General features: G+C 31.2%; 1 protein-coding gene across 1 annotated transcript in view; it reads left to right on the top strand.

Annotated features, from left to right (window-relative positions):
- The first annotated feature begins 7,499 nt into the window (after positions 1-7,499).
- Positions 7,500-11,931, top strand: part of LOC129949815 (uncharacterized) — a 14,007-nt gene continuing 9,575 nt past the window's right edge. Inside the window, exons 1-6 of the mRNA XM_056061474.1 lie at positions 7,500-7,618; positions 7,683-8,001; positions 8,134-8,253; positions 8,323-8,402; positions 11,228-11,393; positions 11,450-11,549. Coding sequence (XP_055917449.1) covers positions 7,546-7,618; positions 7,683-8,001; positions 8,134-8,253; positions 8,323-8,402; positions 11,228-11,393; positions 11,450-11,549 — 858 coding nt within the window. The 5' untranslated portion in view covers positions 7,500-7,545. The remainder of the gene's footprint in view (positions 7,619-7,682; positions 8,002-8,133; positions 8,254-8,322; positions 8,403-11,227; positions 11,394-11,449; positions 11,550-11,931) is intronic.

Below are 11,931 nucleotides of genomic sequence, written 5' to 3'. Positions count from 1 at the left end.
TCTAAAACTTCACTGGTAAGGACCTATCAGGTTGTTGACGATGGGCTTTAGACGTCCACATATTACGGCAGAGAAGATTTTCTAGGCGATGTTAAGTAGACTGATTCCTCTATAGTTGGTACAGGTTAGAGGGTCTCCTTTTTTTAGATAGACATAAGAACATTATTTTTTTTTTTTAAGTTTCGAAGTGAAGTTGAAATGTAGTTATTTTGTTATTTTAATTGGTTAATCGGTTCCCAAAATTTGTATTTGAGTGACACGTCCGATTACTTCCATAACCGTTGAAACTTACAAGACGAAATAATCATTAACATTTAAGAAATCGGTATGTGAATTCGAAAATAGTTCTTTGTTGCTCTCTCTCTCTCTAATGACTACAATTTTGAACCGTATATTGTCTACAATACTTTAATATCCCCCAATCGATAAAAGGTAACCTAATGACTTTTTCGACCCTACATTTTTGGTCTAAGTCCTTTACTTTCTCAAAGTTAAATATGTCGATGGTGACGGTTTGAGGCGGCTGGCGTCAGTACGCTTTGAAGGTTCTTTTTTGATGAAAAGGTTTAGTAAAGATTGTAAGTAAACGTATTAAATTTATATATCTACATCTATTCAAATAAACTCATTTTCTAGTTTTCAGGCAATCAAATACGTTTAAAAGGCTTTTTCCTTTTATTCCAAACTACCAAAAAGAAAATAACAAAAATCTGTTAAACTTAAAACCATTTCTGCGATCTTTAAGTTCTCAAAATACGTTTTGTTTTATTTGTGCCACTAATTTTTTATTTTGTCCTTATTTTGTAATACATTTATGAGAATTCAAACGGTTCAGAAAATGTTCTTGCGTTTGTGTTTGCGTTTTGTTCTTGTTTTCAAATAAATAAATATTATAAAAACAAAATACTGCACATATTTATTGCGACAGACCATAGTTCAACATAATTCCAATAGTAAGATTGCATCTAGAATAGACAAACGAGCAATAGCTCTCAACTTCGCGCTACTAATGGTAACAAAAACAAATACAATTTTTACATCGTCATCTTTTGCTCTATATACGAAAAAGTTTTTTTGTAAATTAAAAACAAATTTTAAAACTACATATTTGACATGAAGTTGAGTCCCTTTTTTTTTAAATATTTTGAACTTTTTGCAAAAAAAATAGTAAGTTAAACGCTAGTTATAAATATTTGCCTACATTAAACTTGCTTCAACAAGATTTATAGTCTATGCTTTACCTTACTTACTTACTTACTTTTGTAATTAGCATTATAAGTATACGATAGTTTTACCTTTTAAATACTAAAGTACTTTGTGAATGTTTTAACATTCAAACATTTATTTATTGGGTATATTTAAGTAAATATAAAAAATACCTTATTTAAAAATATTCAAAGAATACGGTTTCGCTGGAAATTGGTGTTGAACACATAATGGAAGCAGTGACATTTTCAAATTCATTTATGCCTTCGAAATTTGTATCTTTATTTGATAATATCTTAATTTTTCCATATTATATACACTGCCAACCACTAGGATCAGGCCACACACTTTGAAATCAATTTTCGCTTTTTATAGCTGGTGGAAGTATTGTACTCGGAAACGTTAACTGCCTATGAATAGATACTTATTTTACCATTACAAATTGAAAAATTAAATTAGAAACGAGTGTTAGAATTTGTTCCTTAAATTGAATACATTTTTATGACTTTTTTATTGATAATCTGAAATTGGCAATTGATATGTATGTTCCTAAAGTTGAAATTTAAACAAATTCCAAGCCGCCATCGTTCAAAAAAAAGCTAAGTAACTTAAGCAATAGAAAAAAAAGGCTTATAAACGCAGAAAATAAAGATGAACAACAAAATATGTATATCCAAATAGAACGAGAATTCGATGTTCTTAACAAAAATAAAGATGAACTACAAAATATGTATATTCAAACAAATGTTTACTTCAAATTATATTTTAACAATTGAATCTAACCTAAAAAATAAAATAAAAAGTAATTCAATACATCAAGAGTAAAAAAAAATCGATTGGTATTCCCAGGTGTATGAATTACCTTGGGTCAACATTTTCAAATGTATCAAATATTTGTGATTCCTTCGCACACTATTTTAAATCTAGTTACGCTAATTCGAATATAAGTTCAGCATGGACAGCCTAATTTTTGACTTTTGAATGTAAGACAGATATTGGTTGTTCAGAATTAAATATTTCCGAAATTGAGGATGGTCTCTTGAGTTTAAATGATGACAATAAACCAGGTCTAGGAGAAATTCCACCTATTGTTCTTAAAAAATGAGCTGCTTCTCTAGCTGAACAGCTTTTCCTAATTTTGAATAGCTCTTTAAAGATCGGCGAATTTCTCCCATCATGGAAGAAATGATTTTTAAACCCTATTCACAAATCAGGGTCTAAAGTGCAAATATCCAACCACCGTCCGATTTGTAAATTTTCGTGTGTTCCAAAACTTTTCGAGAAATTGATCTATGAAAAACTAATATTTTTAGTTAGGTAACACATTACACCGCTACAACATGGTTTCGTTGCAGGAAGATCATCAACGACTAATCTTTCCATTTTCTCAAATTTAATTTTAAATAATCTCGAAGAAGTACATCAAATTAATGTAACTTATACCAATTTTTCAGGGCATTTTATAGTCACTCAATTCAATTAAGAAATTACACAACTTTGGATTACATTCTAAGTTTTTAAAATGGTTGGAATCTTATTTTAAGAGTCGCGTTCAATTTTTTTGCATTGACGAAGTTCTCTCAAAACCAATTTTGGTTTCATCTGGTGTGCCCCAAGTCAGCCATTTTGGACCCCTTCTTTCCCTAATTTTTATAAATGACTTACCTAGTGTTTTCCACAATTCTAGTCAATTTCTTTTTGCCGATGACTTAAAGTTTTTTGTATGCATAAAATCTATTAATGACTGTCATCTCTTAGAAGACGATACTTCGAAATTTTCCTAATGGTGCACGAAAAACCAATTATATTTAAATGTCGCTAACTTTCAATATATTTCCTTTTGCCGCAACTTTTCTGAAATCATCTTTGATTATAAAATTAAGAATTAAGTTCTAGAAAGAGTAAGGGAGAAGAAAGATCTTGGTGTAGTTTTTGACCCTAAACGTAACCTTGTTAAGCACATTGAATTTAGTGTAAGCAAAGTAAATTCCATGCTTGGTTTTATCAAACGCAATAGCATAGACTTTAAAGACACTTTTATTCGCAAATCGCTTTTTACCTCATATGTAAGACCATTCTTGGAATACTGTTTTGTAATCTGGAACCCTTTTTATAACATTCAATCTAAAAAAATTGAAATTGTCCAAACAAATGCCAACTTTTAGCTATTCAATCACTTGAAAATAGACGTAAAATGATTTCTGGACTAACTTTCCAGTCAAAATTCTGTTAGAGTTGTCTTAATTGAAATATAATTTTTTGGCAGCTGCCAATCAAATCCTAGAAATTTGCCTAACTTTCAAGTTCCTTATGTCGCCTGAACAGGCCGATTGTCTATTTGGATGAAAACAAAAGTCAAGCCATGGCGGCACCGTTGCGTTGGTTACAATTTTATCTACGATCTCAGTAAGGATGAGGTTATTTTGGAAAGTCTTCGACTTGAAATTATAATCTACAATAATTAGCAAATCTTATACTGGAAATCTCCATGATCCTAATCCTCACTACTTTAGTTAGTTTTCACATCATTCACAATAACTGAAGAAATGGTATTTGCCAAAATCGTAAGCCTCAAAGAAAACTTTAGCCCTGGTCCTGATGGATGGCGTCCCATTAGTTGTTCTAAAAAAATGCATTATCTGTCAAAGCTTCTAACTGCACTCTTTGAACTCTCTCTTTCCCTAGGTGTGTTTCCTCATATATGGAAAGATTCAATTATATTTCCCATTCATAAACAAGACAATAAAACTGAAATTATGCATTTTTGTATATTATTTTTGAAAGCCTAGTTTATGATTCCGTTTATTTCCATTGCAAGCCCTTATTCTCCCGCATGCAACATGGTTTTCTTAAAGGTTGATCCACTGCGACTAACTTCATTGAATTTAGTTTTGTCAGCCCTTGAGAATGGTAATGAAGTTGATGTTGCATACGCTGTTTGCAGGAAAGCCTTTCATAAAATATCCCATAAGATAATTTATCTTAAACTTAGAGCCCTATTGTTTCCGTCTATATTTATAAACTCGATAGGCTCCTACATTGCGAATAGAACTTATAGATTCCCACAAGGTAGTCACCTTGGCCCCCTTCTCTTCGTCTTATTTGTTAACGATGTCTGTCTTAAATTAAAAAACTCAGATATCCTAATGTTTGCGGATGATTCGTAAATTTTTAAGATTATCTCAACTCCATCTGATTCCTTACATCATCGATTTAGAGCCATGTCTAGTTTTGGCATCCCCGCCAAACTCGTCCGTTTATGCAGTATGACCATGGAGAATCCACGCTGCTCCATATAGGTTGAAAACAACTTAACAGAAGCTTTCGATGCCAAAAAATTGCGAATAGAACGTATAGATTCCCACAAGGTAGTCACCTTGGCCCCCTTCTCTTCGTCTTATTTGTTAACGATGTCTGTCTTAAATTAAAAAACTCAGATATCCTAATGTTTGCGGATGATGCGTAAATTTTTAAGATTATCTCAACTCCATCTGATTCCTTACTTTTACAAAATGATCCTAATATCTTTTTTGTTTGGCACATGCATAATTTCCTTAAATGTAAACAATTGACCTTTTCGCGCAAACAAATCCCATTTCATACTTCCTTAATAACGCCGTACAACGTAGTCGATTCTATTAGATATCTTGGTATTATGTGACAAACACTTGATTTTCTAATCCCATTTTGACCAATTTTTAAAAAAACTTATAGATCTCTCGGTTTTATTAAGAGATGGTCAAAAGAATTTTGTAACCCTTACGTAACTAAAGCGCTTTTCATTTCCCTAGTCCGTCCTCATCTTGAATAAGCCAAGTTTGGTCTCCCTTTTATGAAAACCTTTCACTCAGAATTGAAAATGTTCAAAGACGTTTCGTTCGATTTGTCTTACGTGACCTTCCCTGGAATAATACATCCAACTTGCCTCATTATGCCCATCGATTAAAACTGATAGGTTTGCAACCCTTATTATATTAGACGCAAATACGCTGATATTATGAAAAAAAAATGTTAAGCTAAGTTAAGTTATGTTAATTTAAGTTAAGTTACGTCATACCTTGTATTAAGCTGAATAAATAGAAATGAACGGTAACAACTATAAATGTTTGCTGGAACGTTCATTTCCGAAAAATGAAAAATCATTTTTGATTTTATGCCTTGAATTTTCTATGAAGACAATGCATCCACATATGGAACGTGGAGCTTTTGCCATTGCCCCCATATTCACAGCACTTTAACATGATTAAAAACGTTTGGCCATGGCTTTCTCATAAAGTTTAGAAAGATGGCAGACAATTTGAAGACAAGGACACCTTAATCGAAGCATTTCGTGATTCCTAGTTCAAATTTCCTGTGATTATTATTCTATTCTATTAATGGCAGACGAAATCATTCTTAATGTACAAAAACGTTATAAATAAAAAGTTTTGTTTAACCATAAACTTCATTCATTTGTTTCGATTTTTTCTCAAATTTTGCATTTGGCCCCATCTTATTGACGCATTTTTGTATACCCTTTTGAAGTGGTTTATTTTTTGATCTTGGGGAATTCCAACACTTGTTTCCGAATCACGCTTTGATTAAATTGATAATGGTAAACAATATTATAAATGTAACAAAAGAATAAACTACAATAACTATAGAGGAATTAGTCTACTTAACATCGCCTACAAAATCTTCTCTGACGTAATATGGGAACGTCTAAAGCTCATCGTCAATAACCTGATAGGTCCTTATCAGTGTGGTTTTACACCAGGAAAGTCCACAGTCGATCAAATATTCACATTACGGCATATCCTAGAAAAAAAAAAAACAAAAGAACACCAAATCGACATCCACCATCTTCTCATCGATTTCAAGGCCGCATATGACAGCATCTACAGGAACGAGCTGTGTAGAGCCATGTATAGTTTTGGCATCCCCGCCAAACTCGTCCGTTTATGCAGTATGACCATGGAGAATTCACGCTGCTCCATATAGGTTGAAAACAACTTAACAGAAGCTTTCGATGCCAAAAAAGTTTTTAGACAAGGTGATGCGCTGTCATGCGATTTTTTTTAACATCGTACTTGGAAGAATAGTGAAAAACTCACACGTCAACACTAGAGGCACTATCTTTCAAAAGTCTGTCCAATTACTAGCATATGCAGATGACATTGACATAATTGGAAGAACTCAGCGTGATGTCAATGGGTCTTTTGTGAGTATTGAAGCAGAAACGGCAAAAATGAGTTTAACGTTCAATGAAGGCAAAACAAAGTACATACTGTCGTCAAGAAAGGACCTACAACACCGACGTCTTGGTCAAAATGTCACCATCGACAGACGTAACTTTCAGGTCGTCAAGGACTTCGTCTTCGTGGAGTAGAAGATGGAACGACGAGCTATACGGGCTGTACAGCTACGTTGACTTAGCCGGAAGGGTAAAAGTCCAACGACTAAGATGGCTGGGTCACGCAGAGCGCATGGAAACCAATGCTCCGGCCCGGAAAGTCTTCGAATCCACACCCACAGGACAGCGCAGTAAAGGAAGACCGCGGATCAGGTGGCGCGCTTAAGTGGAAAGGGACCTCACCCAACTTGGAGCGCGAAACTGGAGACATCTAGCTATGTACCGAACTAGATAGAGAAGTTTTTCGGGTGAGGCCCTAGTTCACACAGGACTGTAGCGCCACCTTTAGTAAGTAAGTGATAAAAGAGTTACGCTATTTTTTATTATAAAGTTTTGATACTCGTCCACTTTTCATAAGTTTTGTTTCACTTTTTCTAACAATATTTGTATTCAAATTTACTTTTAATCGGTTGACTTAAGAAACAAATTTTTAATTTAGTATAACTAAGTTTTTCACTTTTAAGTGTAATGAATCGCAAGTACTAAGGAAATCTATCCAAACTTCGCACTCAAATTTTATTTTATTCATTGAATCGGCGGGGTTCTATGTTGTCGGATAGACTGATCTTATTATCAAATCACAAGTTGACTGAAAAGTCCTTTTCAATGCACAATACACTTTTGACTTGTATTCTTATGTTTGGTTCATCTTACATCAGACACACACAACCCTTATAGTTGTTAATTGTAGAGGTCTATAAAATAATTATTACTCTATCTTATGTCTAATTCCATACAATTTCAAATGTTTTCATACATTCTTTATAGCTATTCAAACAAATAAGCTCACTTGCATTCCGCATTCATATACATACATACATATATTTTTATTAATTTAATGTTCCTTATTTTAATTACATATACCCAACCCATATAGTATTGGTTATTGAATATTTTTTCAGATATAAATGCAATGTTGAAACCGCACCCTTCCATACCACTAGAAAATGACGAAGAAGCCAAACACAGTTTCTTGGGTTCCAATTTACAACATTGTTTCATGGATTTTATTTAGTTCAAGTAATTTAGAAATATACATCTTCTTAACTTTTATTTTAAAATAATAATCAATCTTCTATTACAGTGCTTAATTATTTTTCAAATAGTTTTTGTGATAAAAAATGGAAGAGTGTGTTGATGGGATCTATTTTTTCATTTCAAATGTTCATTGGTGTATTGTGCTTGGCTGGGATTTTTTTGCCAAATAAATATGACTTAGAAGATTTAATTTCTTGTTTAATAATATTTTTCACAGAAGCAAGTATAGGGTTAAAAGCAATAACTTTGATTTACCACAGCGCATCACTCAAAAAGCTAAGTGAGATTATTATGAAAGAAACTAGTCGCACCGACTTGAAACCCTGGGAGCTTAAGTTGGCCAAAAACTACAAAAAATATTCAGAGTAAATAAACTTACTAAATTTTACTTTAGTATATTTTTTACTTATATAATACGAGTATATTTACATTAATACCTATGTAAAATACTTATGTTTTAAATTTAACAAAGTTTTTAATACTCTTTTTGTTTCAAGGTGGATTCTTATTAAAGTTTTAATATTGTATGATTTAACGATGGTTAGTTTTATTGGAGCACCTTTGTTTTCTAAAAAGGAATACATGATGCCAATTTTAATGGAATTTCCAGCAACTAAGTAATCTGTCTAATAAAATAAATATGTAACTCTATTTTAGGTACTCACTTATTTTTTCTCCTCTTTTAGTTCTTCTACAAGTCTTGGTTTTGGTATAAATTATGCTTTTGGAGCCTACAGCGTATTTTATGGCACTACAGTTGAAATGGGTAAGGTTTGTTTTGGTCAAATTTTGTATTAATGTTTCAATTTCGTTAGTGTCAAGTTTTTAAAGATTTTAAGAAAGAAATACATTACTTTTTATCGGTTTTTAAAATGATAAACAACAATATTATGCCGTAACAACAAATTATTTTGTCTATGTTCATAAAAATTACATTTTTAGAATTGCAATAAATGATAAGACCTTAGCTCTGTTTCAGTTCGACCAAACCCTTCGACCATAAAAGTGTTGCAAAAATAATTTAAATCGTGTTCTTGATCTTGTTTTTGTCAATAGAGAATTAAATATATCAGTTGATAAATCACTTTATCCTATTTTTCCTAACTCAGTTCACCATTTAGGTATTTGAAAAGCACAAATTATAATAAATTTAAATACGCAAAAGCTAACTACACAGACATTGCGAGTTATTTTTCGGGTATTCCGTGGCGCTTACATTATAATTCTATGGATTTGTTTGATTTTTATAATTTCTTCATTGATTATTTGAAAGCGACAATTGATATGCATGTCCCAAAAGTAAAAATTAATACAAATTAACACAAAGCCTCCTTGGTAAAAAAACAATGCTTATACAAAAGGATACGCACTTGTAAAAATAATATCGATTTAAAAATAATTACATTCGGGTAGCTTGAAAATTCGATTTTCTTAACAAATTTCTATATAAAAATTACATTTTATCGATTGAATCAAACATAAAAACTAATGGAAAATGTTTTTGGTCATTCATTAATAGTAAAAAAATGTCAAATGGTATTCATAGCAGTATGAACTGTCTTGGTTCTACATTTACGGATCTTTCAAATGTTTGTAATTCGTTTGCTTACTTCGAATCAAATTATTATACTACCACTAATCTTTCTATCTTTTCCAATTTCGTTTTAAATAAACTCGAAGAACTCACTTATTATTTTTTTCCTAGGCAAAATCAAAAGAAACTCTCGAATTCCCTCCTTTCCTTTTTAAGGTTATATCCTAAGGTCTCCTGTGGCCGTAAATTCCTGAGACAGCTCACCTAAATGAAAAAAAACAACACCACCAAGTAATTAAATCTTTAATAAATTCAATCATAAAAACTATTCACTTGCACTTCCCTAAACACAGGACAAAACCAGACAATAACAAGTAGGTATTCCACACAAAAAAGAAAGCCCCATGTTGGGCGCCAATTTGTTGCAAATTTGTTCACCTACTTGACATACCGACTGACGTTTCTCATAAAATGTCAAATTAATTTTCGCGGCACATCGGGTACTGCAATTCGAATTAATTTAATCTGAATATAATACAAATAAATACAGAAAGAGTTTAAAATCGTGTAGTGAATATTGGATTCGAAAATCCAATAGCGTTTAAATTATATTTGTATATTCAATCAGTCGGGTCGGTGGAAAAATTTGCAACAGGCTGCCAAATTGGTGTTATCTATACTGATTTTGCGAGGGTTTTTAATAGAGTTAGTCATACTATTTTGATTGAAAAACTGAAACAATATGGTTTTCACTCAAATATGTTGAAATGGTTGGAGTCATATCTAAGGGGTCGTGTACAATTTCTTTGTACTGATCAAGTGCTCTCTAGTCCAATTATTGTTACTTCGGGTATCCCGCAAGGAAGCCATCTTGGTCCCCTTCTTTTTTTAATATTCATCAACGATCTGGCTGATATCTTCTTAAATTCTAGTACACTTTTATTTGCAGATGATTTAAAGTTTTTCAGATGCATACATTCTTTAAATGATTGTATTCTTTTCCAAAATGATCTCCAAAAGTTAACAGAATGGTGTACAACTAACAAATTATTCTTGAACGTTAATAAATGTTAATTTTGTTCCTTTTGTCGCAATGTTTCGAAAATTTCTTTTGATTACAAAGTTAATAACTTTGTTCTTGAAAGAGTTTTGGAGAGTTTTTGGTGTATTGTTTGATTCATATAGAATATATTGTAGCTAAAACTAATTCAAGCTAGGTTTTATTAAACGTAATTCAAAAGACTTCAAGGACCCTTTTGTCCTTAAATCTCTATTTAACTCCTAGAATACTGTTGTGTGATTTGGAATCCTTACTATAATATTTATTCAAATAGAATTGAAATGATCCAAAAAAATGTACAAGGTTTATAATTCAGAAATTAGGTTGGAACATCGAAATCCCGTCGTACTCGACTAGATGTAAACTTCTTGGAACCCACTCACTTGAAAATAGAAGGAAAATGTTTTCAGTAATGTTTATAAGTGACATTTTGTCGCATCATATCAAATGCCCTTTCCTTTTATCGTTGATAGATTTGTATGCTCCCTCGCGCAAATAAGAGAACGTAAACTATGCTTGTAATGAACCTTTAACTCGCTGTGTTAGAGAAACTAATTTCATTTCAAGTCATATTGATTTTAATTTTCATATAAACTTTGAAAAATAATATACTTTTGTTCTTTTCGAATTAATGAATCAAACCAAGTTTATATAATTGTTATTTTAAACACTTAATGTTATATATTATTACGCCTATTTTGTTTGTTGTTATAAATGATTATTTATTCCTCGACCTTTTGTAATCTAATTGTAGATGTTAAGATCTCTAATTGATGTGAATAAATAAATAAATAAATAAATAAAAGTAAAATATCCTAGTAAATTTTGTCTGTAGAAAAGTGATTAAATCATTTCTTTTTTTTTTTAAATACTAAAGTGTAATGTAATGTTGTCTTTTTAAGAAAATAACAGTATTTTTTTTATAATTGTACTCGTAAATTAAAATATTTTGCAAATATATACTTTTTTAAGAACTAAGATTTTTCTTTCGTTACAGGTTTCGACATCCCAGCATTTTTGCAAGCATGTTTCATATCTTATCAACTCGATAAATGTATTCATTTTTGCAAAATGATTGGAGACTTTGATTCACCATACAATACTCATGACAAACAATCAAAACTCTTAAGGAAATGTGTAAAGCTTCATGCTACGATTTTTAAGTAAATATAATCCATTTCTTTTAAAATGAATTTAATATGCAAACCTATAATTTCAGATTCATTAATGAAGTATCTACCATAAATACTTTTGTTGTGGCTTTAACTGTTATTACCATTGTGCCCCTACTAACAGTTCTATTGTATTCAATTCTAATGGTAAATTTTAATTTACTAAATTTCAATAATTTATTAAATGAACTCTTGAAAGAAAAACCCTTGCATGTTACACCTTTGTAAATGAAAACAAAGCTAAAACAAATGCATTAAATATATTGGGCAGAATATTGCAGACCGGTCAATTTAGACATTCAAAGTTACCGAAATTCCCACCAAACTGAAAATCGGAAAGATTGTTTAAAATATCATTTAAACAAAATTTGAAATCTTTCCCCGGTAAGGAAAAAAATGTATTCAAGGTCAAATGTAAAGAAAATGAGTTTTTCGCAATTTTAAGCTAAACGGTAAATTTTATTACAAAAATATTTCAATCAAAAATTGTAGATCATAAAATTATCTACAAAAAATTAATTAATATTTT

This window comes from Eupeodes corollae, chromosome 3, assembly GCF_945859685.1.
Source record: "Eupeodes corollae chromosome 3, idEupCoro1.1, whole genome shotgun sequence".
Taxonomy (NCBI): domain Eukaryota; kingdom Metazoa; phylum Arthropoda; class Insecta; order Diptera; family Syrphidae; genus Eupeodes; species Eupeodes corollae.
Note: the sequence above shows the minus strand (reverse complement) of the source record. Positions and strands in the feature narration are given on the sequence as shown.